This window comes from Pteronotus mesoamericanus, unplaced genomic scaffold, assembly GCF_021234165.1.
Source record: "Pteronotus mesoamericanus isolate MK-2021 breed Mesoamerican mustached bat unplaced genomic scaffold, CSHL_Meso_final scaffold_36, whole genome shotgun sequence".
In the NCBI taxonomy this organism is placed as follows: domain Eukaryota; kingdom Metazoa; phylum Chordata; class Mammalia; order Chiroptera; family Mormoopidae; genus Pteronotus; species Pteronotus mesoamericanus.
Genome location: NW_026555313.1, coordinates 21,944,797 through 21,972,007, shown reverse-complemented (window position 1 = coordinate 21,972,007; position 27,211 = coordinate 21,944,797). Strand labels below are relative to the sequence as shown.

At 41.2% G+C, this 27,211-nt stretch overlaps 1 protein-coding gene across 1 annotated transcript in view; it reads right to left on the bottom strand.

The window, feature by feature from the left end:
* Positions 1-25,258, bottom strand: part of CEP164 (centrosomal protein 164) — a 73,492-nt gene extending 48,234 nt beyond the window's left edge. Inside the window, exons 1-5 of the mRNA XM_054592321.1 lie at positions 25,123-25,258; positions 21,933-22,057; positions 18,568-18,670; positions 13,916-14,027; positions 2,994-3,198 (exon numbers count right to left, since the gene is read on the bottom strand). Coding sequence (XP_054448296.1) covers positions 2,994-3,198; positions 13,916-14,027; positions 18,568-18,649 — 399 coding nt within the window. The 5' untranslated portion in view covers positions 18,650-18,670; positions 21,933-22,057; positions 25,123-25,258. The remainder of the gene's footprint in view (positions 1-2,993; positions 3,199-13,915; positions 14,028-18,567; positions 18,671-21,932; positions 22,058-25,122) is intronic.
* Between the last annotated feature and the right edge of the window lie 1,953 nt (positions 25,259-27,211).

The following is a 27,211-nucleotide window of genomic DNA, read 5'->3' as shown; positions in this document are numbered from 1 at the left end:
GCCCTTGACGGTTTCAGAAAGATTTGAGGGGGCAGGGGCCGGGCTCCTGCTTTCCAACACACCCTGCTCATTCTGGAGGGGTCTGCTGTTCTCAGGGCCCAGAGGGCCGAGTCTCTGCTGTGTGGTCCTCATTTCCAGTTCTTCTATTTCAGGGTTTGAAAATCCCATGTAGATTTTTTCGGTCGGCTTCTGGGGTTTCTCCAGACCCTGCTGATGACCTAATTCTGTTCTGCATTGGGCTGGGGCCCTGCCTAGGATTTTGTCCACGTCGGCAAAGATCTGGTGGGTTCGGGAAGCTTGGTCTTTGAAGAGTGGCTGTAGCTTGTTGGGCAGGGTGCCCCTGAGAGGCCAGGGGGTGTCACCAAGCATGCATGGGCTCTTCACTTTCTTAAAGGAGCCCTCACTTCTAGCCTGCATCTCTTGGTCTAGGTCCAGATCAGCAAGCCCAGGTGCTGGGACAGGGGATGGGCCATGGAGAAAGGAGGAAGAAGGCAGAAGTCCCTGCTCAGGCTGTGTTTCCTAGATGGATATACAAACATGCAAAGAAAACTAAGACAAAGCCCTTTTGATTTACATTTGCCACCTCAGCACTTGGCAAGCCCTTAGCAGAAACCCACCCTCCATTTAAAGTAGAACAAAAACCAAAGAGAAAAGAAAAGCTAAAAGCTCCCTTGGGCTTTGTTGTCTTCTGGCCCTAGTTTCCTCATCTATAAAGAGGAAGCCTGACTAGAACAATGACTTACAAACCTTGCTCCATAGAACCTGAAGGCTGGTTCCACATGGTATCCCGGGGCCCACTATAGTGTACATGCGATGGAGAAGGGCCATCACCAAGACCCACCCCAGCAGCTCCACTGCTTCTTTACATGCTGGACGGACCTCTCTGGAGAAACCGATTTGGAGACAGGACCTCACTACTAACCAAAGTCTGAAAATCACAAACCAGATTATCCCTAAGGTACCATCAAGCTCTCAGCTCTGTAACTGGTTAATTTATAAAATCTACCAACCTTACCAAGGACTTCCAGCATTATCTAAGAAGGGAGAAAAGAGGGGAAATCTAACTGTGAGTGAACTTTAAGAAACAGCCTACATCTTCTACCAAAAGCACGAGTTGGTACTGCTCAAAAGAGGTTGACGCCGTCAGAATGTTGGGGCCAGAAGAAACCCTAAAAAAATCAATCACACCCTGCAAGCATTCACAGTAAACTCCACCCAGCCCATGAGCACACACCTCTAGATAGCCCAAACCACCTAAGCCCAGGTCACCCTCCTGTCTGCCCCTTTGACAAATTCACGTTTTGAGACTCCTATCCTGAACCCTAAGAGCCAGACTGGCAGCCCAGAATTATCCAGTTGACCCCAGCTCCTGAAACTACAGAAGGAATTCTTTTTAACAGAGCACGCCAGGAATTCAGTCACACATCCAGAATTCTGACTAGCACCCAACCCTCCGCCCCAGAACCCTCGCTTCATTCCCTCTTGCACCTTTAGCCATGCCACAGCCTGTCCAGATGCTGAGTATCATTCAAAATAATCCTAGGCAGTCCTGAGCAGCCCTGAAGGTGTGGCTCAGTTGGCTGAGCAACGTCCCATGGACTAAAGGGTCGTGGGATCAAGTCCCCATCAGGGCACATACCTGGGTTGCAGGTTCAGCCCGGTCAGGGCGTGTATAAGAGGCAACCAATCAATGTTTCTCTCTCACATCAATGCCTCTGTCTGTCTGTCTCTCTCTCTCTCTCTCCACTCCCCGCCCCATTCCCCTCTCTCTAACAAAAAATAATAATAATAATCCTGGTCAAGTTAAAATCCCATTGTTCATCTTTTGTCTTCAAACACATGACTTTAGAAAATTCAACCTATTTGGAAATTGCGTGTCCTCTTTTCTCTATCTGGAGGAACAGGCTTGTTATCTTATTTCTCAGAGCCATAGTAGTAATATGTGGGGGAAAGGAAGGGAGGGAGGAGTATCTGTAGAGCTTAGAGATGATGAAAAGAATGAATTCATCAGCAATCATCCAATGCCAGAACTGACACCTTGAAAAGGATGGAGGATGAAGGAAATCTTCACTGAGAAGTAAGCACCAGGCACTGGTGGGAAATAAGGACTATAAACAAAAGAATAAATCAACTGGACCTAGGAGGGTTGAAAAGACAGTCCTAGTGCTCCCCACCTGGCTGATCCTCCCTTCTCCTCAACATGCCCTGCTTGCCCCACCCCTGAGTGAAGGGAAGAATGCACGCTTCACGGCACTGCTACACTATGGCTCCAATTCTTAGCTTCTCTGTCTACAAAATGAGGGTGATAACTCTGCCTCCTAAGGGCAGACATGCTGAAGGACAAAAAAAAATAAAATAAAATAATAATAATAATAATAATAATAATAATAATGGAAAAGAACACCTTCAAATCTCAGCAAAACAGCTCCTTGAGATCAACGTTACCATGCTGCCATCAAATTTCAGTTATACATCATTCACCTAGGACACTGGCAACTAAGACAAGCAGATAAGGCCCCAAGAGAGCCTTTCTTGGGGACCGTGAAGACACTGGTGTTCTGGCAACTGACATCTAGGATTCACACCACTGGGACAGCAACAAGCTCATACTAGGAAAGCCCCACTCTGAAAGCAGAGGAAAGCCCCTCTGCTCACGCAGACTCTCTGGCCTGTGCCAGCTGCTCCCCATCCCCCTACAGTCCCGAAGGGCCGATGGCATCACTTCTTATACTATTACTGCAAAGCATCGTCCTCAGCAGAGCATTCTCTCCTTTATGCTTTCCCCAGGGGGAAAAAGGGAATTGTTTAGAAATAGCAGCTTCTAAAAGGTGAAAGGAAAATTTGCCAGAAGACTGGCACAATTCAGATGATGTACTATCAAGAATTTACTCTTTATTGTTGTTCTTAACCTCTCAGCTATAAACACCTAGAGGTTCCCAATATCCCCTCAGGCTGCAGCCCTGGCCTCTGTGAGTTGGCACCGACTGACTCACCACAGCACTTTTTGAGGTCTCTTTGTCCTTCTTGTCTTTCTTTTCCTTTTTCTTTTTCTTGTCTTTCTTCTTAATAGCCCCAGAAGCTGACAGCTTCCCTCGCTCTTGGATTACCAAGTTCCGATAGTGCTCATCACATGGGTGGTCCCATGTGGACTGCCCATTCGCAAAGTTGAAATAGTAAATATCACCTGTGATGTCCTGGCTGGGGATGAGCAGAGGAAAGAAGTTAGTCCCTGCTCAAGTCAAAGCTACTTAGGAAAAAAAAAAAAAGAAAGAAAGAAAAATGGCAAAGAGGCAGAGGAGAAGGAACTGGGGAGAAGGGAAAGAAGGAGAGAGAAGATGGAAGGAGAGGGGAAGACAGGAAAGGATAACACAAAAAACTAAAGGCTACTATTTAGCTAAGACTAAAAGAGTTAAGTTAGATAAAAACAAAGGACTGGGATACCTAGGGACATTGCTACATGGAGACGTATAATCATTGGGGTTCCTGGGAATTCATGCTAGACTGGTGTGGGAGTAAGTTTTAGATAAGTACAAACACCATGGTATATTGGTAATAAAATCTAGGACAGACCTTGCTTAATAGTTGTATATACGGTCTGAGGAAGAAAGATGCATTATGAAAGCCCCGGTTTTATAAAAAGCCTTCAAACTCATAAACGGTGACAACTCAAGCTAGTAGGGATCAACAATAGAAGAAAATAATGTAGAAGGTGGGTTTCAGGAATCTGTGCCTCACCATGGACAAGTCCAAAATAAACCATTTATCCTATCCACCACTATCAATAATCCATTAAGACAGATAATGGATTAGGGGAAAAATTCACAAATAGCAATATGAAAGATATAATACCCAGGAATAAATCTCAAGTGCAAAATCTTTCTAAGCTTTACTGAAAAGCCAGGAAAAAGAAAAAAAAAAAAAAAACACACAGAGATACTCCATGTTCCTGAATAGAACGACTCAAATCTATAAACATGCCAATAACCCTCAAATTAATCCATAGAATCCCAATAGAATCCCAATCAGCTTCTTATGAAACTTGACAGACTCAATCTCTATTCAAATAAAATAGAAAATATACAGAAGTAAACAGGAAAAACATCAGGAGTAAATGATAAAAAAAAGAAAGATATTCAAGTGGTCAATAAGCACATGAAAAGTCAGTCAACATCACTAATCATAAGAGAAATGAAAATTAAAACCACAGTGAAATACCCCTCTGTACTCATTAGCATGGCTAATATCAAAAAAGCAGAAAATAACAAATGTTGGCAAGGATGTGAAGAAATTAAATGCCTTGTGCTCTTTTGATGATTATGTAAAATGGTGTGGCCACTGTGAAAAACAGTATATAATTAGCATCTGGCCCAGCAATTCTCTGGGTATATACCCAAAAGGGCTGAAAGCAGGATTCAAACAGATACTTGTATACAGTCCCTGGGAACTTGGGTTTTAATGCCAGTATTCACAGCAGCATTATTCATAATAGCCAAAGGTGGAAACAACTCAAATATCCACTGACAAATAAATGGATAAACAAAATGTGGTCCATACACATACCAAAATATGATTCAGTCTTAAAAAGGAATTAAATTCTGAAAAATGCTACAACATGGACGAGCTTTGCTAAGTAAAATAAGCCTGTCACAGAAGGACAAATATTGTATGACTCCATTTATATGAAGCACCTAAAATAGACTATTAATGGAGACAGAAAGTAGACCAGAGGTTACCAGGAGCTAGGGAGAAGGGAGAATGAGGAGTTTTTATTTAATGGATACAGAGTTTCAGTTTTGGAAAATAAAAGCTCTGGAGATGGGTGATGGTGATGGTTGCACAACACTGTGAATGTACTTAATGCCACTGAACTGTATATCAAAAAATGGTTAAAACAGTAAATTTTGTTATGTATATTTTACCAAAAAGAATTTACAAAAAAATCTTGTATTGAATAACTTATGCACTGACTAGAACCTCTCGTATAATTATATAGAAGTGATGACAATGGCCCTGGCCAGAGAGCTCAGTTGGTTAGAGCATCGTCCCAATACGCCAAGGTTGCTGGTTCAACCTCTGGTCAGGGCACATACAAGCAGCAACCAAGGAATGCATAAAATAAGTGAAACAACAAATCAATATTTCTCTGTTTCTCTCTCTCTCTCTCTCTCTCTCTCTCACTCTAAAAATCAACGTGTAATTTTTTTTTCTTTTAAAAGCTGAAAAAAAAGAAGTGATAACAATGGACATTTTTGCCTTGTTCTTCTTCAGTGCCTAAGAAAGCATAAAGAATATTAAAAGACAAGGAACTAGGAGAAAATAGTAGAAATGGAAGTATAAGATCAGGAAAATCAAAGAGTTCCACCTCATCAACAAAAATTAAAAGATAAGCAACAAAATAGAAAAAAAGGCAAAAGATATAAACAAGCAAATCACAAAAGATAAACCATGGCCAACTGATGGCCAACTCAACTCCATGAACAATTTGGGAAATGCAAATTAAAACAATCAGGTATAATTTCTTGCTATCAGGCTGACAATATTTTTTGACTGATACTATTTTTAAATGAATGATCATACGTGCTGTTGGTAGGGCTGATAAACTGCAATGGGATATAATTTATTATTAACTAATAATATTTATTTTAAATTCTATACCTTTTAACACAGCAATTCAAATTCTAAAGAAACATGCAAAACTTCGGGCAACATGATTAACTGAAGAAAACATCTGACCTATCCTCACCCCATGTCAACATAAATAAATAATGGATGAATATATAACAATTACAACAAAATAACAAGACCAAAAAAAATTCTTTCAATATAGCCAGAAAGAAAAAGAAATTCTCACATGCCAGAAATGGAAAGAAAACATGAACTCTGAGTAATAAGTGCATGAACTGATAGATCAAGACTGGTATCTGACCTGGATACAGGCCCTGGGAACTTGGGTTTTAATGTCAATTTATGGACACAAAATGTGGCCTTAGGCCTCCATGAATTTGGAAACTGGAAATGAGACCCTTACATACATCTGTAGGCCTTAAGAATGCTCCCTCCATCAGTAAAAGAAACTAGAGGTCCATGGAAACAAGGAAACATGCAACTCACTCCATTCTCAGCAGGCAAAATACAATGTTATAAAAAACTGAAATCCCCAAGATACAATACATGTTGATACAGAAGTTAAAATGTGTTAAGGAAATCTCAAGTGAGGAAATTAATATAAAAACTTAGTCCTAAAGCCCTGAGAAACCCTTGACAGAAGCCACTATAAAGCCACTCAACACCCTAGGAAAAAGACACTCACAGAAAATAACCTCTAGAGAAGATGGACTCACAAAATTGACAATAAATAATTACAAACCATGGGAGGACAGGTCACCACGACAAAAATTCAGTGACAAAATGAAGAGAAGAATTAGCACATAAAAATCTTGGCATAGTAGAACAATTAAAAGACTAATAATAACTACATTTACAATTATTGCAGGGATAAAAGGAACAGAATCTGTAATAAAAGAACAGAATTCCAGAAGAAAAAAAAACCCAGACATATTGAAAAAAACATAACAGAACTTACAGGAATTGGTAGTATCATTACATTTAAAAAAAAAAAATAGGTAGGTTAAACATCAAATTTAACAGAGAAAAAGAAACAAATAGTGAATTAAAAATTATCCAGAATGCAGCATGCAAGAGAAAGTGATTTTTAAAATATGAAACTGAAATTAAGAAACAGAGGATAAAAAAAAAAGAAGGTACAATATATTTCTGGCAGAGGTTCCAGAAAAGAAACGTGATAGGGTTGAAAATGTTCCAAAATTGAGGAGAGGCATGAGTCCTCACAGTAAGAAAGCACTCCAAATCCTGAACATGGTAATTAAAAATACATCCATACTTAGATATACTGTAGTGACACTATAGAACACCAAAGTTAAAAACAAAATAAAAACAACCAAAGGGGGAAAAACCTGATTGTTTACAAAGGAACAACAAATTACAGCAAGAAAACATGTCTTATTTGCAAAATCAGAAGTCAGAAGAAAATGGCATAACATTGTCAACAGGTTGTTCATATTCAACAAACAATACTATACTCAACTAAACTATCTTTCAAGAGTGAGACAAGACAAGAAATGACTGAAGACACAGGAAGATATTAACACATTTAGCACACATACAAAGGACATTTACAGAACCCTGTATCCGAAAATGAGTGATGACATTCTTATCAAGCACACGCTTACTGAGCCATAAAATAAGTCTCAACTTGTAACAATATAATGAATAAATAAAATTGGAAATCAGTAATAAAAAATACCCAAATATCTGTCCACCTCATTCCCTCCAAACCATTATTTTGGAGCAAAAATATTTAACAAAATTTTAGAAAATCTAATCAACTAATATATATTTATGACCAAGCAGATTTTTCCCCAGGAATGTAAGGTCACTTTAACATTTGAAAAATCAATCAATATAACTGCTAACACACTAAAACAGAAAAGTCACATGGTCCTATCAATAGATTGAGGGGAAAAAAACCCAAAAACATTTGATAAAAATCCAATATCCGTTTCTGATTGAAACTCTCAGAAAGCAAGAACAGAGGCGAACCTCCTCATCCTGACAAAACATACAGCTAACATCATATTCAATGGTGACAGAATGACTGCTTTTCCCTAAAGAACAAGGCAAAAATGTCCAGTGTCACCATTTCTACTTAATTATATTAGAGGGTCTGAAGTAAAACAAGTAGATATAAAAAGTATTCAGATTAGAAGGAAAGAAGTAAAAATGTCTTTATTCCCAGAAGACATGGTCACCTATGTTGGAAATCCTATAGAAACTACCAAAAAGCTACTAAGAATCGACATACGTAAATTTAGTTAAGTTTGTAAGATACAAGATCAATATAAAGAAAACAACTTTATTTCTGTATAAAAGCAACAAACAGCCCTGGCTGGTGTGGCTCAGTAGATTGAGAACCAACCTGCAAACCAAAAGGTTGTTGGTTCGATTCCCTGTCAGGACACATGCCTGGGTTGCGGCCAGGTCCCCAGTAGGGTGCACGTGACAAGCAACCACACATTGATGTTTCTCTTTCTTTTTCTCCCTCCCTTCCCCTCTGTCTAAAAAATAAACAAATAAAATCTGTTTTAAAAAATATTTTAAAAAGCAACAAACAATGGGAAATCAAAATTTTAACTATACCATTTGCAGAAACATCAAAAACGGAAACTATTTAGGCCATAGCCAGGTGACTCAGCTGGTTAGAGGAGCATGGTTCCATACACCAAAAGGCTGCAGGCTCGATCCCCAGTCAGAGCACACACCTAGGTTGTGGGTTCAATCCCCAGTTGGGGCAACCTGCTGGGAGTAACCAATCAAAGTTTCTCTCTCACATCAATGCTTCTCTCCCTCTCTATCTCTCTACCCCCAAATAAATAAATATATATTAAAAATAAGAAAAATGTTTTTAAAATTTTAATATATAAACTATTCAGGAATAAATCTAACAGAATGTGGGCAAGATGTATGCCAAAAACTACGAAACATTGCTTAGCAGTATTAAAGAAAACCTAAATAGAGATAGACCCTGTCAATGGGTTGAAAGACTTGATGTTGTTTTAGATGTCAATTCTCCCTATTGATTTACAGATTCAATACAATCCCAATCAAAATCCTAACAGGATATTTTGGTACAAAATGGCAAGCCGATTCTAAAATTCATATGGAAATGCCAAAGACCTATAATACAACTTTGAAAATAGGGAACAAAGTTGGAGGATTTGCCCTAAATGATTTCAAGATTTATAATAAAGCTACAATAGATATGATAGAATGACATTGTTATAAAGGTAGGCAAAGAGATCAATGTAAGACAGCAGGCTTCTGACCAAGATGGAGGTGTAGGTAGATATGCTTCACTTCCTCACACAACCAAAAGAGGGATAATAACCAATTTACAAACAACCACCAGAACTGCTAAAAAATCAAACTGTATGAAGTCTGACAACCAAGGAATTAAAGAAGAAACATTCATCCAGACTGGAAGGAGGGGTGGAGACGGGCAACTGGGGTGGAGAGGACGCATGGCAAGGCAGCAGTTGGCAGACCGGGCTGGCGAGGCTACAGCAAGCAGACCGGGCAGTCCTGCATTCGCATGCAGATAAACCGGAAGGAACAACTAGGGACTGAGACACACCATGCAACCCAGGGTTCCAGCACTGGGAAAAGAAAGTTTCAAAACCTCTGGCTGTAAAACTCTTTGGGGGCTGCAGCGGCGGGTGAAACTGCCAGTCTCACAGGAGAGTTCATTGCAGGAGCCCATGGGGTCCTAGAACATACACAAACCCACCCACCCGGGAATCAGCACCAGAAGGGCCCAATTTTCTTGTGGGTAGTGGAGGAAGTGACTGAAAGCAGGGTAACAGCCAAACAAGCAGGCTTGTTCCCTCTCTGACCCCTCCCCATCATACAGCACCACAAGCAGCCAAGTGGGTTGTCCTGCCCTTGTGAATACCTAAGGCTCTGCCCCTTACAACATAACAGGTGCACCAAGACAAAGAAATATGGACCAAACGAAAGAAAAGATCAAAACTCCAGAAAAAGAACTAAGCGACATGGAGATAGTCAACCTATCAGATGCACAGTTCAAAACACTGGTAATCAGGATGCTCACAGAAATGATGGAGTATGGTTGCAAAATAAAGTAAGAAGTGAAGGCTATGCAAAGTGAAATAAAGAAAAATATACAGGGAACCAACAGTAAAGGGAAGGAAACCAGGACACATCAACAACAATTTGGAACAGAAGGAAGAAATAAACATTCAACCGGAACAGAATGAAGACACAAGAATTAAAAAAAAAAAAAAAAAAAAAAAAAATGAGGAGAGGCTTAGGAACCTCTGGGACAACTTTAAACATTTCAACATCTGAATCATAGGGGTGTCAGAAGGAGAAGAGGAAAAGCAAGAAATTGAAAACTTATTTGAAAAAATAATGAAGGAAAATTTCCCCAATCTGGCTGAGGAAATAGACTTCCAGGAAGTCCACGAAGCTCAGAGAGTCCCAAAGAAGTTGGACTCAAAAGAAACACACCAAAACACATCACAATTTTTAAATTACCCAATATTAAAGATAAGGAGAGAATCTTAAAAACAGCAAGAGAAAAGGAAACAGTTACCTACAAATGAGTTCCCATAAGGCTTCTAGCTGATTTCTCAAAAGAAACCTTGCAGGCGAGAAGAGGCTGGCAAGAAGTATTCGAAGTCATGAAAGGCAAGGACCTACATCCAACATTACTACATCCAGCAAAGCTATCATTTAGAATGAAAAGGAGGATAAAGTGCTACCCAGTAAGGTCAAGTTAAAGGAGTTCATCATCACCAATCATCACAAAGCCCTTATTATATGAGATGTTAAAGAGACTTACCTAAGAAGAAGAAGATCAAAACTATGAACAGTAAAATGAGAACAAACTCACAACTATCAACAATAGAACCTAAAAAGAAAAAAACAAAACAAAACAAACTAAGCAAACAGCTAGAATAGGAACAGAAACACAGAAATGGAGATCACATGGAGGGTTATCAGCAGGGAAAGGGAGGAGAGAGAATGGGAGAAAAGATACATGGAATAATAAGCATAATTGGCAGGTACAAAATAGGGGGATGTTAAGAACAGTACAGGAAATGAAGAAGCCAAAGAACTTGTATGTATGACCCATGGGCATGAACTAAAGTGGGGAATGCTGGCAGGAAGGGGGATAAAGGGCAGAGGGTGATAAAGGGGAGAAAAAAATGGGACTGTAATAGCATAATCAATATATTAAAAAAAAAAAAAAAAAGACAGCATAGAATCCAGAAACAGAACGATGCATAATGGTCAATTTGGAAAAAATCTAAACACCCTTCAATATAAGTGGTTAAATAAATCAGGATTTAAAAAAAATTACAATGTATCTATGTATGGAAAAGCATTCAGCTGATAAGAGACTAAGGGAGACTTTCACACACTGACATAGAGAAGCAGTGTACACAGAATAGCACTTACATTTAGAACATAAAATGTATACAGGGTGTGTGCCTGTGTGTTTTAAAGGACTGGAAGGAACTCACCAATCAATTACTCCTGGAATTGGGGCTAAGGGTAAAAAATGACATTATAAATTTTAACGACTTTTGTTAGTTTAAAAAGTGAGAAATACTTCACACTCTTCTTACAAGATAAGGGAGGGTCAGCCACCACGAGCAGGGAGGTGAAGGCAGCTGGCACAAAGCCTGGCACGCAGCTGGCCCATAACCAATGACAGTTTCCTTCCTTCCATCTGCCTTTTTTTTTTTTTTTACTTTTTAATCTTTTAATATCAATATATTGCACAAAACTACAGATGAGTATAATTATAAATATCTACTCATTACTCATAATTAAATCATTACCAAGTGGAATTTAACATTATTAAAGAATACATTCTTACCAGCTAAGTTCATAGTCATTATTAGTAAATGCATTAATATAACCCATAATAAGCTGAAAAGAAAAATAATCATCTTTATGGTAAAAAGTGGCATTTGATCAAATTCACATCTATCCTTAATTTTAATTTAACAAATCTTTTTGAAATATAGCTTTTAATTGACAGGATTATTTTTAAAGAAATCATTATTTCTCAATTGTGAATAATTTTTCCCTCTGGTAATTTTTGGAGAGTTTTTGGAGATATCTGGAGACATTTTTTAAAATTTAATCTTTATAGTATTTTTTTTCCATTACCACTTCATTCCCTTACACCCCCCGCCCCCTGCAGTCACCACACTGTTGTCCACGTCCCTGAGTCCTTTTGCCTTTTTGCTCAATCCCTCCACCCACTAACCTCCCCGCCCCCAAATAACTGTCATCCTTCTCTCCATCTATGAGTCTGTCCCCATTTTCCTTGTTAGTTCAGTTTGTTCATAAGATTCCACATATAAGTGAAATCATATGGTACTTCTCTTTCTCTGACTGGTTTATTTCACTTAGCATAATTTTCTCCAGGTCCATCCATACTGTTGCAAAGGGTAAAATTTTCTCCTTATTTATAACTGAGTAGTATTCCATTGTGTAAATGTCCCATAGTTGTTTTACCCACTCATCTACGGACGGACACTTGGGCTGCTTCCATATCTTGGCAATTGTAAATAACACTGCAATGAACACAGGGGTGCTTATGTTCTTTCACATTAGTGTTCTGGGTTCCTTTGGATATATTCCCAGAAGTGGGATCGCTGGGTCAAAAGGCAGATCCATTTTTAGTTTTTTGAGGTATCTCCATGTTGCTTTCCATAGTGGCTGCACCAGTCTGCATTCCCACCAACAGTGCAAAAGGGGTCCCCTTTCCCCACATCCTCACCAGCATTTGTTGTTTGTTGATCTATTGATAATAGCCATTCTGACAGGTGTGAGACAGTATCTCACTGTGGTTTTAATTGCATTTCTCTGATGATTAGTGATGTTGAGCATCTTTTCATATGTGTATCAGCCATCTGTATGTCCTCTTTATACCTTTTTTAACATCACTGCAGTGATTTATTTAAGTATGTGTACATTAAGGTGCTATTATACTGATTATATTTCTCTTGTGGCTTTTAATTAAAAAAAAAAATATATATATATATATCTATATATGTATATATAGATATATATATATATCTCCAAAAGCAAAACAACACAGATATATACAAAGTTAAAAACAGAGAGAAAAAGAAGACAGAGATTACTTGATAAGGCAAATGTGATCATCAGGGTGGATATCAGAAACAACAAAAACCATTATCCTATAAACACAACAGGAGTCCTCAGCACCTGGAATACTGTGTGCACTGTGGATGGATTTACTACAAAGAAGCATATTATGAAGCTGCAGAAGGTCCAAGAGAAGGCAACTAAAAAGGTCAAAACAGGGAGACATGATGTGAGAAGCTAAGAGGATTACAGTTCTTCAGTGGAGATGATTAAGACTACAACTGCAGTCATTCTAAAGTGCAGCCAACACATTAAATGGATGGATAAGAGCAGAATAATTATACCTTGCACACAGAATGTTCACAATACAAGGATAAGAGAAGACCCCAAAAGACATCTGGGGATGAGTACAGGACAAGCATAGGGAAATCCCGTGCTAGAGTAGGAAGTAAACTCATGGCATTCATTTTAGGGACACAGCTTAGAGAGAGAGTTCTATGTAGGTGATGAGCTCTATGTAAATGATGAGAACAGAGAAGATACGCAAAACAGAGGAAACAGAGTCAGCAAGAAGGGGAGAGGATGTACCCTCAGGAGGGAGACACAGCTCCCAACTCCTTTTAGCTTCCCCACCCCAGCCAGTCTGTTTCCTCACCACCAACCTGTTTCCCTGAGATAACCTGAGTCTCTGCTCCTCACAATCCAAAGAACTGAAATTGAAAATATGAACAAATCCCCAAATATGTACCTATTCATGAAGAGATTACTTAAAGTCAGGGATGGGTTGCCAAGGGAGCTGAAACCCTGCCAGTCTGTGGCCTCATCGCAAACCTCTTTAGCACCAGCATCCATTGTGGACATGCCAACAAGGTCTCAATACCAGTCTACAAAGTATAACACAGACAACTTGTGAGTGTATCAAAAACAGATGCTGGCGCTCGAGGACCTGACCCAGGGCAGTAGCTCCTGGGACACCGGGTATAAATGCTGAACCCCTCATGGGACCGTCACATCAGCCTATGCTCAGGCTCAAAGCATCAGAGAGCCCAGCAGAGCAGCTTATTGCTGTCCCCAACTCTGTGCAGGACAGGCTTTGAAAGGTGACTGGTTGAAGCTGATCTCTAGTGTCAGCCTCCCTCTGACTCTGACAGGCCAAGTCTGTGGGCCACCCCCCCTGCTGACTTACCATGGTTTCCACTCCACGGGCAGTGGGGCCACAATGCCCTCCCGTGCCAGCCACATCAGTTCCGGCTCCTTGATGGGATCGATACCTATCTCTCTGGCAAATTCAACAATTTCTGCAAGGAGAGGCAGGAGGGTAGAAAAGTAAGAGAGGTGGAGAAGTGGGTGAAAAGAAAAAAAAAAAAATCACAATTAGTCTATGGAATAAGAAATGTACATGTTAGTCTCTGCCCCCAGTTCCTATTAATATTTGGTCTTTGACCCCAGTTCCTGAAAGAGAGCTTCTAAAACACTTGCAATTTCCCAAGGAATAAGAGCATTTACGGTCCAATGAGGTGACTCTAGGTGGGTGCCTGGATGGCTCCTGATGGGGCTGGTCACCAGAAAGACTTTCAGGCTCAACACCCATTCTCTGGACAGGGGAGAGGGACTGGAAAACAAGTTAATGGATCATGTCTGCATGATGAAGCCTCCATAAAAAACCCTTAACTACGGGGCTCCTAGAGCTTTCAAACTGGTGAACACACCCATGTGCTAGGAGAGTGGGGCACTCCAACTCCATGGGCACAGAAACTCCTGCACTTGGGACTCGCTCAGACTTCATCCTATGTATTTCTTCAGCTGGCTGTTGATTTCCATCCTTTATTATAAACTGGTAAACATAATTGTTTCCCTGAGTTCTGTGACTTGTTCTAGTACATTATCAAACCTGAGGATAGGGTCATGGGAACTCTGATGTACAGCCGATTGGTCAGAAGTACCAGGGACAACCTAGGACTTTGGATTAGCGTCTGTAGTGGGGGCAGTCTTGTGGGACTGTGCCTTTCGCTTGTGGGATGTGATGCTGACTCCAGGGAGATAGTGTCACAGCTGAACTGAACTGCAGGACATCCAGCTGATGTCAGAGAATTGGCTGGTGTAGGGAAAAACACACACACCTGGTGGCAGACGCATTGAGTTGAGAGTAAAGGAAAAAGAAGGTTTTATCCCCAAACAACTTCTCTACTCCGCCTTTACTTTTCAAATTTACTTCAGTGAAGAGGTTATTAGTTCTACATAATAGATATATGTAATTTTCTTAAACTACAGTTATAAATGGTACATCTGAATCAAGGCATGGCAATTGCCATGGCCCAAGAATATAATCTGAAGCCAAGTTAATGAAGGCAAAAAAAAATAAGACCATGACTTCAGTGTGGCAGGGGCCTCAGGAAGAATCCCAACAGCCACAGCTAGAACTACCCTGAATGGGGGCAGCCTTATGAGGACACAAGCTCTCCCAAGATTTACAAAATCTTAGTGCAAGTACTCATCACTCCATCAACACGCATGTTTGAAAACTACAAAAACACTTAAGCCCATTGGGGACCTTACCAACATATGACTAAAGTACAAACCAGGTGACAGGTGCTGCCAGAGAGATGTGCACTGAGTGCCATGGGAGCACAGAGTAAGTGGTGACATTCTAGCCAGGCCAATGGATATCTGAGCTGAGAAACGAGGATGATACTCAGGCAGCCTTCTTCCCCATTCACTGAACCCTCTCTTCCACGAAGAGAGTTTCCTTTCAATTCTGCTATATGTGATTAACTGTAATACTTTTTTTGTACTCTTTTGGAATTAAGAATTTAGAAATGCTCCTTTGCCAAAGATCTGGAGGAAAAGGGGAGATATATGTACTGAGTTAAGAGCTATCTCACCTAGAAAAAGATACATAAGATAAGCATTGGAATATGTCACCAGAGCCCCCAGGAATAACAAAATAAAGTCTCAAGGAGCTTCAGTGCTTGAGCCATCACCAGTATGGGTCACCGCAGTAGAGAGTTTGGAGGATGACATACCTGGGGACTAGGAAACAAAAGCACTTTTTCAAAAGATCAGCTGGGATTTGGCTAGCCAGGGATTAATTTATTCATTGATTTCACAACCAGTTTTTGAGTGCCTCCTGTGTACCAGTCACCATGTGCCACAAACGAGAGGGAAATGGTCTCTTCCTTGGGAAGCTGGGATCCTAGTAGAGGAAACAGCCAGTAAAGAAGTGAACAGATAAATATACAAAGAATTAAAGCTTCTGATAAACACAATGAAGGCAGTAAATGTGGTATGAGATAGAGAACATCAAGGTGGAAGGCACTGCTTTAGGAAGGGTCAAGGAAAACATCTCAGAATGATGACAACTGAAACCCAGCGGCGGAAAGGAGCCCCACAGAGCCCTGAGGAAAGAGCACTCAAGCAGAAGAAGAGCAGGTTCAAAAGGCCTGTGGCAAGAAGCAGCTTGGCCCATCTGGGGACTGTCAGAAAGGCCGTGTGACTGGAAGAGTGAGTAAGGCAGATGGTGGCACCTGGTGAGCCTGCCAGGTGACAGGGCCAGGTCATGTAGAGCCCTGCACACCTCACTAAGGGTGTTATGCTGAGTAAAATGGAAGATTTTAATAATCAGAGCCCTGATATGATCTGCTTTACACTTAAAATGAACACTCCGTGCTAAATACAGCAGACAGGAAAAGGGAGTGAGTATAAGCAGGGATTCTAATTAGGAAGCTATGCAGAGTCCAGGAAGAGAAAATGGTGGCTTGAGCTCAGGATGTCTAAACTTGGACTGGGCAAAAAAAGAGTTCGTATTAAGATCCTTGGAAAAACATTAGAACTCATTTACAGAGGGTGAAGCAGTACAAACTGATAGTTACAGAAGAGCCACAGAAATGTAGATTACAGCATAGGAGATATAGTCAATAATATCTTAACTATGTATGGGGCCAGGTGGGTACATAAAGCAGCAGGAAGGCCACTTTGTAAAGTACATGACTGTCTAACCATTTTGTTGTATATCTGAAACTAATACAGAATAAACTGAATGTAAACTGTAATTAAAAAAATAAAAATTTTAAAATAAAATATTTAAGAAATAAAATGAGCAAGAAATGTTCAAAAACTATATGAAGAAAAATTTAAGTCACTCCTGAGAAACAGAAAAAGACACAAATGGAAAGGAATACAGTGTTCTTGGATAGGAACACTTAACTTCATAAAGATGTCACTCCTCTCTAGGTTCATTCATAAGTTGAACACAATTTTTCCAAGATGCCAACAGTTCCCACATATTGTGCCCACCCCAGAACTGGACAAGGTGATTCTGAAGATCACAGGGAGATAAAATCAATAAGATAACCAAGAAAACTTTGAGGAAAAAAGCAAGGAGGGTATTTCAACCCTACTAGATATGAGAATTTATTATCAAGCCTCAGTAATTAACAGTACTATACTGGCTATGAATAGATAGTCCAATGGAAAAGAGGAGAAAGTAGACCCAAATACACACAGGCAGCATCCAGTGGGGGAAAGATGAGTTATTCCATGAATGGTGTGGGAACAAACTTAGAGGAAAACATAAGTGTTTATCCTTGGAGTAGGCAAGGCTTTTCTAACTGTGATACAAAATTCAGAGGCCATATGAGAATAAACACGTACATTTAACATGAAAATGAAAAATTTCTACACGGCAAACAGAACAAAACTCTTATGCTATAGGAAAGTCCAGGGTTTAACGTGGGATCTCTGGACTCGTGAAGGTGCAAGTGGTCTTTCCCCCCTGCCAACAGATCCTCAATCCACTTGAATCATAAGCAAAATTTGTGTGTCCTGGTCCGTAAATCCTGAAAATTTCAAAGGAATCTTCATCTCCCCGCCCCAAATGTCATAGTGCTTCAAAATACAGGCCCTTGAGTAAGAATACCTGGGTATAGATCCTAGTTGTATAGCTTCGAACTGTATGGCTGCAGGGAAGTTACTTAACCTTTCTGTGCCTTCATTTCCTCATCTGTAAAATGAGGATCATAAAAATACCTAACTCATGACTTACTTACCATGAGGGTCGAAAAGGAAATACATGTAGAGTTCTTACTACAGAGAATGGCGCATAGTAGCACTGAATAAATTTTGTTATTATTGCTATTAATAATGTTATTGCTGTTGTTTAAAAAACAAAAATTGCTTTGGCTTGTTCTTAAGAAATTGGGCTTCCCCTGGCCTTCGGCACACTCTGTATTTTATAATATCCCCTACTGTATTTTCATTTAAAATTAACCATTGGCCTAGACCTGACGGGTGTGGCACCATCCCACAAACCAAGAGGTTGCCAGTTCGATTCCTGGTCAGGGCACATGCCTGGGTTGTTGGCCAGGTATCCAGTTGCGGGTGTGCAAGAGGCAACTGATTAATGATTCTCTCACACACTGATGTTTCTCCCCCTCTCTTTCCCTTTCTCTAAAAAATAAATAAAATCTAAAAAAAATTAATCATTGGTCTAATCCAAGGTCAGCACACTTCTTCTATAAAGGGCAGACAATAAGTATTTCAGGTTTTCTGGGTCAGTCATATGGTTTCTGTCACAACTACTCAATATTGCCCTTGCAGCCTGAAAGCTGCCATAGCTAATACATGAACAAATAAGCATGGCTGTTTTGTAAATAAAACTTTATTTACAAAAACAAGCAACAAGCCAGATTAGGCCCATGGGTTATAGTTTGCCAACCCTTATCTAACCCAAATGTACTGAGCAGCTCTGTGCACATACCATCTTTTCACCAGAAAACAAAAATAAATCAGAGATAATTCCTGCCCTCAAAGAACTATGACAATACACCCGAGGCCTCTTACCTTGCTCACTGGGGATATAGGTTTCATCATAATCTTCCTCCAGAACCAGCTGGTCTCCTATGCGGATAGGTCTTCCGGCCATGATTGGTCTGGGCTCAAACTCCTAGATCCCAGAGACCCCACCCAAAGAGAAAATCAGTGAACCAGCTTAGAAGAGAAAAAGTTGGGGCTGAGTCATGAAGCACTTGGGTCACATCAGACCCTGCAAACCAATTCAGCTGGGAATTTTCCAGATACTAGGAAGAACTTGGGACTTATGGCCCTGTGCTGGGAAAGTTCCCTGAGACATATCTCCCAAAGTTCCAAAGGCTTGGGAAACACTGGGTGGACCACAAAAGATCTGAAAACCTATCCCTCAAATGGAGAACTAGACCCCCAGCTAGAAAACCCCAGTGACCAAAATAACTAACATCATACCACCCCTCCACCATATACCAATATACCTTGGTGTGGTCATACTGCCTCAGCACACAGCCCTGTTTGCATGTCCCTATTTACTTCAATAATGCCCTCAGAGAGCTTATACTCTGGTGGAAGTAGCGTACATAACCTCAACAGCAGTACTAAGCAGAAGGGAAAAACACATCCTTCTCTGAGAGTACTGAGAGAGAAGTAACACATTCCCACTGAAAGAATGAAGAAAGGCTTTGTCAAGGAGCTGGGTACCAAAGGCTGACAAGAGGCCTGACAGTAGACAGACAATTATTCTAGGCAGACAGAACATCACGTGCAAACAGATGTTCTGAGTGCTGGATACCAGCACCCTTGGCAGGGGCTGGGGTGGAAAGCCAGACCAGGGTCTGGTCCGTGCTTAAGAGCTTTGACTCTGCCCTGTAGCAAAGGTGGGTAGAGGTGTCACTGTGGGCTTTGGTGAAAGAAAGGGACACAGAATGGCCTTTTTTTAGGATGAGAACTCTGGCAGGAGTGGCACAGCTAGATTAGAGAAATGAGACTGGTATCAGGAAAACCCCTGAGAGGGCAACCATACAGGTGAAAGATGATGAAGGCTTAAACTAGGTCAGAAGTAGTGGGAATGGAGAAGAAAGGACAGATGTGAGGGATGCTTTGATGTTAACTGGACTAGGAATGAGGGGAAAGAGTGGAAAGGAGTCCACCTCAAGTCCAAGATTTCTAGCTTCAGGGACAGGACGGTACCAAATTCTTCAACTGACAAGCTGGTGCAGTTCCAGAATTCTTCCTCCTTTCCCATCCCTACTCCCGTAACTACCCCAGGACCCCAAGGTCACATTGCTCCTCCCCTACAGCAGCTTCCATGCTGAAGCCTCATGACACAGAGACAAGTCACCCTGTAAAGTGGCTGCTGTGGCCACTGGCCACTACTCTGAGTGTGTCCCCCAACTGAGGAGCCATCAGCCACACCATGTGACCAACAGGGGTCTGAAGGAGCAGGTCCTGACCCCTCCTTAGCCACCTCTTCAGAAGCTGCCACTGTCCCACCTGGAGCAGTAAGCATAACATAGCCCTCTGAAAGCAGAAAGACCCTGTCATCAAAAGATCAGAATGTGGCCTGCAATGAGTGCTCATGACATGACCAGATCTGGTCATTCTGAATCTGTTCCAAGGTTCCTAGAGAGTCCCTGATAAAAGGCATGGGATCTACAAGGGAAAGTGGTGGTGGGAAAATGGAGACGACTGTACTTGAACAATAAGTAAGTTTGTTTTATTAAAAAAAAAAGGGCATGAGATCTATAAGGGACCTCTCTCTGCACCCTGACAGCTGTGAGATGGGCAAGAGAGGTGTCTTGCCTTAAGACTCACAAGAGGTGGTTCCCTTTGTCAGTCCTCTGCACCCAAGGGAGCAAGGCTCTGCCACCTCTTATTCCCATGACACCTCCAAGCAGTAACCTGGGGGGCAGCATCTCAGGAAGAAAGACTACAGGAAGAAGGATTCTTCTCTGCAGTACATAAGCCCAAGCAGGAATCTGGTCCCTACTATAAGAACCCATTAACATCCTGTGGACATAATGATTCGGCCTCTGCACACAGTCAAAGATGGGTAGGACCACTGACTCTGAAAAAGCAGAGCCAAAAAGCACCAGGAACCAGGGCAGGAGATGTGGCTTAAGGAGTCTTTAATCCTCTGAGTCAAGAGAAGAGAGGGAAAGGGGAAGGATCCCTGGGCAGGGATGAATCAATAGTGGCCTGAACATCCGGCTGGACACTATTCAACCCAACAAGCAGTGATCTATACCAGGCATTGTATCAACTATCTCAAGAGAATTTGAGAAATTCTGCACTTGAGAAGGGTTACCCAACCCTAGACACATCCCACCTCTAGAAAGCATGGTCAGGTAAATCTCTGTCCTTGTGGCAAAATGTCTAATTAATTATATACATAATTACCTACGTTTAACTATTTAAAGGTCAGAAAGGCCCTGGAAAATCTGAATTCATAGATCACTCAAAATGTCAAGCAAACCTTCTGCCAGAAAAAGATTAAAAGAGGGCTGAGCCGTATTCTACCTTCTTTCCTCGCCTTGCTAGCTTCAGAAAAGATATGGGCAAAGGCATGGCCAAAAGGACAGGAACGGTAGAGGTGGGGAAGGTGGTGGGAAGAGAAACCATATTTATTGAATGGCTACTGGAGATCATTTACTCATTCAAGAACTATTTATTGAGCTAAGTTTATTTATTGTTTGGCACTAGAAATGCAATGGTGATAAAAACCAATTCAGCTGTTATTCCCCTGGAGCTACAGTCTCATGAAGGAGGATAACAAACCAATCAAAAAGTTACAGATCGATGAATAATTATAAATGAGGTAGGGCTCTGGAAGAAATGAGCCTGACTTAAATAAAGCCTATGCTGAGAACTGAAGGACAAGGAAGTATTCACTAGACAAAAACAGAGGGAGCAGGTGTTCTAATAGAAGCAGAAGCACATGCAAAGGCCCTTCCACAGGAAACAACACCAAGCACAGTTGGAGATGATGCTGGGGAGGTGGGTGGAGGTCAAGCCATGCTGAGAAGTTGGCCTTCATTGGGAAAAAAAAAAAGCTGGGAAAAGGGGGTTTTTTTAGACATTAAAGATTACTCTGGCAGCCATTGGGAATACAGACTGGAATAGAGGCCAGACTGGAAGGAAGAAAGAGTTGCGGCAGAGAGATTTAAGTGGGAAACCATGAGCTAGTCAAAGAGAGAGATAATGATAACCTGGGCTAGAGTGGTAACAGGGAAGATGAGATGTCTAAGAAAGTAGCCCTGAGATCTGCTATTGCAAATATATGTTACATGTCCTAACATTTCCTTCCAAGTCTGAGACTGAGAGAGAGACATCACTAGGCACTCATAGTACCCTAGACATGCATTCAGAACCATCAATATTATACTCCATGCAGAACTTACCAACAGATCAGATGAAATTTGATGAGTCCTACTTGCCACCAGGCCTGAGACCTTCTATGAGCCATAACAATTGTAGGGGAAGGGTCATCCAAGTGCACTCATCCATCTCCTGCCAATCCTAGAATCTAGCCAAAAATAAATAAATAAAAGTGGCTCATACACCTCCTCCAGGAAGCCCTCCCTGGATAAGCACCACAGCCCCTCCCATCAACTCACAACCTCCTCAGCAGAAAGGACACATTTTGCATGTGTTCATAAGCATATAACTCCTGATACTACTTTTTTCATGGGATTGTGTTCCACCTCTCTTCTTAAACCACAAACTTATGAGGGCCATGTCTACTCCTTCCTCTGCATTTTCTGACCAAGCACAAAATAAGGTACATAAACCATAGGAGCTCTATCTCTGCTATAAACCACTAGCACAGGACCAAGGAATCTCAAGAGTCAAAAAATAAAAATAAAAACCATAGGAACTTTGGTCTAACTACCCCTCCCATGTCAAATTTTCCCTCTCTATGCATTAAGTGACAAACAACATAGTGGCTGAAGTACCACCTTTGGGGCCAGAAACTCCTGAATTCAAATCCTGCCTCTCTTGCTTACCAGCTGCATGGCCTTAGGCAAATTAGGCAAGGTCCTTCACCTCTCAAAGTTTCAATAACCTCATGTGTATAATGGAAACAATCATGATAATCTACATCAAAAAGTTATTTGAGGATGAAATGAGATAGTTCTTATAAAGTACACTGGTACACAGTACAAGTTAAACTGATGTTATTGCCCATTCCACAGTTAGATAATTATTAACTATGAAAAGGTCTCTTTTCCACATTAAACCAAAAATCAGTTTCTAAGAAAATTCCTCCTATTTGCCTGTTCTTCCCTCTGGACCTAAAGAGAGCATCCAAGTCTTCTCTACTCCAAGCTAAGTATTCCTTTCCACTCAATACATGCCATTGTTCCCCAATCCCTCAACATTGTGTTAAGCTTCCTAGAACGCTAATTTGTCAGCATAGCCAAAAAGTTTTGAACAACTGAACACTAACAAAGCATATACACCCATATGCACGATTAGGAATCTCTGCACATTTATTTCTTCCTCCCTCCTTGAACAATTACAAGGAAAGTTCAACTCAGGAAAAAAAATTTACTGAAGGCCTTGGGGAGAAAGCAGAAGACATCAGAGTTGACTATGTAGTTGTAATGAGCACAGGTTTTTGAACATTCTTGGATTTTCCACTACCAGCTGAATAGGATGCCTGTTTCCTCATCTGTAAAATGGGGAAAACAATACTTATCTCAAAGGGTTGTAAGTTACATGATTCAATACATGTAAAATACTTAAAACACAGTAAGATCCAAATAAATGTCAGTTGTTGTTATTATTCATTCTTTTTACATTTTTTTGTTTTATTTTTTGATTTGAGAGAGGTGAAGGGAGGGAAAGAAACACTGATGTGAGAAACATGGAACAGCTGTCTTCTATATGCACCCCGACTGGGGACTGACCCTGCAACCCAGGCATGTGCCCTGACTGCAAATAGAACCTGGCGACCCTTCAGTTTGTGGGACAACACCCAATTAACTGAGCCACACCAGCTGGGGCTACTATTCACATTCTTAAAGGGATTATTTTACATTGTTCCAGAGGACAGATCACGTATGAGGGAATATAAGTTAAGGCCATTCAGACATGCGATAGCCAGTTATTGAACACCTACCATGGGTCAGGCACTGTGCTCACTGTTAGGGCTACAAATCTGATTACACATGGGCTTCAACTCCAGCTCAGCATAGCTGGGAAGCCAAACACATAAACATATGGTTGTATAATATGATAACCACATTAGGGGAAGAAACAAAATACAATGGGATGCAAAAGTCAGGGCAACTAACCTTACTTTGGAAAAGCAGGGAAAGCATCACAGACAAGAGGACTACTGAAATGGTTCTGGAAGGAAGCAGAAGCGCACTAGGATAAGGGAGTAAGGGAATTTAATGCAGAAGAAACAGCATGCACAAGGCAAAGAAGCAAGAAAAGAATATGGTGGGTACAGAGAATTCATTACAACAAAAGCTTACATTCCGTGAACACTTCCTATGTTCCTCAGACTACTAATGCATTATATACATCACCTCAACTTATCCTCTTAGGTAGGTTGATTATTATCCCCATTTTTCAAATAACGAAACTCTCAGAAAGTTAAAAAAAAAAAAATTTGTCCAAGGTCTCACAGCTAGTAAATGGCACAGCAAAACATGTACACAGCCACATCTATATGACTCCAAAGCCTGAGATCTAACCACTCTGACATGACCAGAGTGCAAGGGACAACGGGAAGGATGACAGAAGAGAGACCTACAATGGAAGGCAAGGAGCACAATATAAAGGGCTATATCGTTTTCATGATGAGGAGTCATCTCAGGATTTCATATAATTATGGCAGCTGTGTAAGAACTAATCAGAGGAGGGCAAGAACAGAGGGAGAGGAACCACTTACAAAGTTATCCTGAAAGCACAGGCAAGAAATTATGAAATTACTGGCTGTGAGAATAGAAAGGAAGGGTTTATCACGGATATTAGGAGCAGAATAACAGGACTTGATGTCTACAGCAAGTGAGGGAAAAAGAAGTGGGAAATGAGAGCACTTAAGCCATATCCTGTTCACTGTTATCTTTTCATTCCTACACCTTGCCCAGTAACCGCACCTGGCATACCGACTAGACTGCAGGAAATACCCAACAAATGTTTGCCGCATACGTTAGATGAATTCCAGGTGCAGACTTGGCTAAGCGAATTAAGTCCTTGACTGAAACAGGAACTACAAAAGGAGGAACAGCGCTGGGGGACCAGGAAGGCTGGAGAAGGTGCAGTTGGGGATAATCAGTAAGCAGGTTCTAGCTCAAGAGTCTGGAGAGAGCCAGTGTGGGAAGTCACCGTTAAACAGATGGTAACTGAGCCTCCGGGTGAAATCACTGCCTGGCCAGCAATCGGCCCAGGACCCCGTTTACCACTCGGAGAGATTCTGGAAGGATGCCACCTAGTCCGGCCGTTACTTTTTCACTCCATTCTTCAGTTCCCGCCCACGCTCGTGCACGTCCCGCTCGTTGGCACACCAGAGTGCCTCGACCCTCCCGCTTTCCTCCTTTCCCTGCCACCTAAGCCCTCCCTCGAGGACGACCTCACCTGTCCCTCACCCCGGGGAGTTCTGAGCGAGGGTTCCCGGGTCTGCGCAGCTTCCCTAGCACCACCGGGGTTCCCAGCTTTCCCGCTTCCAGGGACGCCGGGGTGTTGCCTTGCAGCGGCCCAAACTACTTCCGGAAAAGGTAACAACCTAGCAACTGAGAGGCCCGCCTCTACCCGGAGTCAATAGGTCACAAAATGAGAGTTCTGCCATTGGATTGGTTAAACGTCTTTGTCGGATCACGGAAGAGTGCACGTTTCCCGTTGCACAATGGGAGATGTAGTCCAATATAGTGATTATCAAGGGGTTAAGAGAGCGCTGAATTGAGATATGAGCGGAATTTCTTCCGGGCAGGAAAGGGGCATTCACAGTATTTAGAGAAAAATGAATTAACTAAGACAATATATTGCTCATTATTTTTTAGCAGTGCGATTTAACATCAGGTGAACAATACACTGATTATGAATAGTCAACCCATGAGCCGTTAATAAACAAAAGTAATGTGAATATAAGGTAATGGAGACCCCCTCCCAAGGAGGGGGAGGGGAACAACTATGGGACATTTACACAAGGGAATACTACTATACCCATAAAAAAGAAGAAAGTTTTGCCCTCTGTGACAGTATGGATGGACCTGGAGAAAATTATGCTAAGTGAAACAAACCAGTCAGAGAAAGATATATACCATATGATTTCATTTATATGTGGCATCTAATGAACGAACTGAACTAAGAAGCAAAATAGAGACAGGCTCATAGAGAGCAGACTGACAGCTACTAGGGGCAGGATAGGGGATAGAGGGATTGAGCAAAAAGGAAAAAGCACTCATGGACATGAACAACAGTGTGGTGATTGCTGGGGTTAGGAGGTATAAGAGGACTAAATGGTAATGGAAAAAATACAATTAAAAATAATTAAAAAAAAAAAATCTTGCTCCCTTGTGCCCTGATTAAATCAACACACACTTGACCAGGAGTTATCATAAGACTAGTTTCTACTATCTTTTCACCAGAGCACAGGCTCAAAGTGGGGATAATATCTGTCCTAACAATTTCGAAGAGACTCTTTAAGGGGAAAAAGAGTGACACAGTGTGTAGCTGCTCCACACACCCTGTCTGGCAGGAAAGGGTTGCTACCAATATAATTCCAAAGAGCCTTAGTTTTGCTTACACAGAGGACAAATCTTCCTTTCTCTCATACATCCTCAACCTCCCAGAGAAGAGAAGAGTGGCAAAGGCAGCTCTGGCCATTATCAATCAGGAAACTGGAGAACAGGAGAGTTAAGAGAAGCTACTAGTTGGAAAGGAGAATGAAGCACCTAAAGAAGTTCTGGATTAAGTTCCATTTTGGAGATGTATCAGGCTCCACTAACTCCTGAAACTAATCCTAGTGCTACTTCAGGGCTGATTCCAGAATGAGGAAATCAGATTGTGGTTCACATACATCCCAAACCAGATATCCAGAATGTAGTCCTCGTGTTTAACTTTAAATATTTCTGTGACAGTTCTGCCTGTACTTCCTTTATTCTGCCTGCAGATGAAAAATCATTGTTCCCCCTTCCTCTCCTTAAAAGTCTCTCAGAGGCCAAAGGGACTAGCCAAGGAAGGGACTGGAAAAGCTCACTAATTTAGTCATCACAGGCCTTGCACAAAACAGATTCAAAAAACCATTCACAGACTTGGTCCCTATGTCGAAGAACTTGCCATCAATTTGGTTGACTTTAACAGCCATCAAAATTCTTAATTTTTGTCCCTTAGCATGGGTTCCTTGCTCTCTTATGGGAAGAACTAAAAAAATATGGGTCACTATGGAATTAATGGGATTAACCCCACACAGATAAGCATTTTGCATTTTATCAGATTTCCCTATAGGTTTGTACTCAGAAATGCAAACCAATTCTTAAATGCCCTTAGGCAAACAATTAAGAAAGCAAGTCATTAGGGGAAAAGGACAAAAAAGACACACCAGTTGACGTACCAGTAATATGCCCAATGAGTGAGGAAGAGAAACTGAGAATTTCACAAAGTAGGTTATCTTCTTCAGCCAGGGATGAACATTTAGGGGTCATTTTTCAAAGATGGGGTAAGAAAA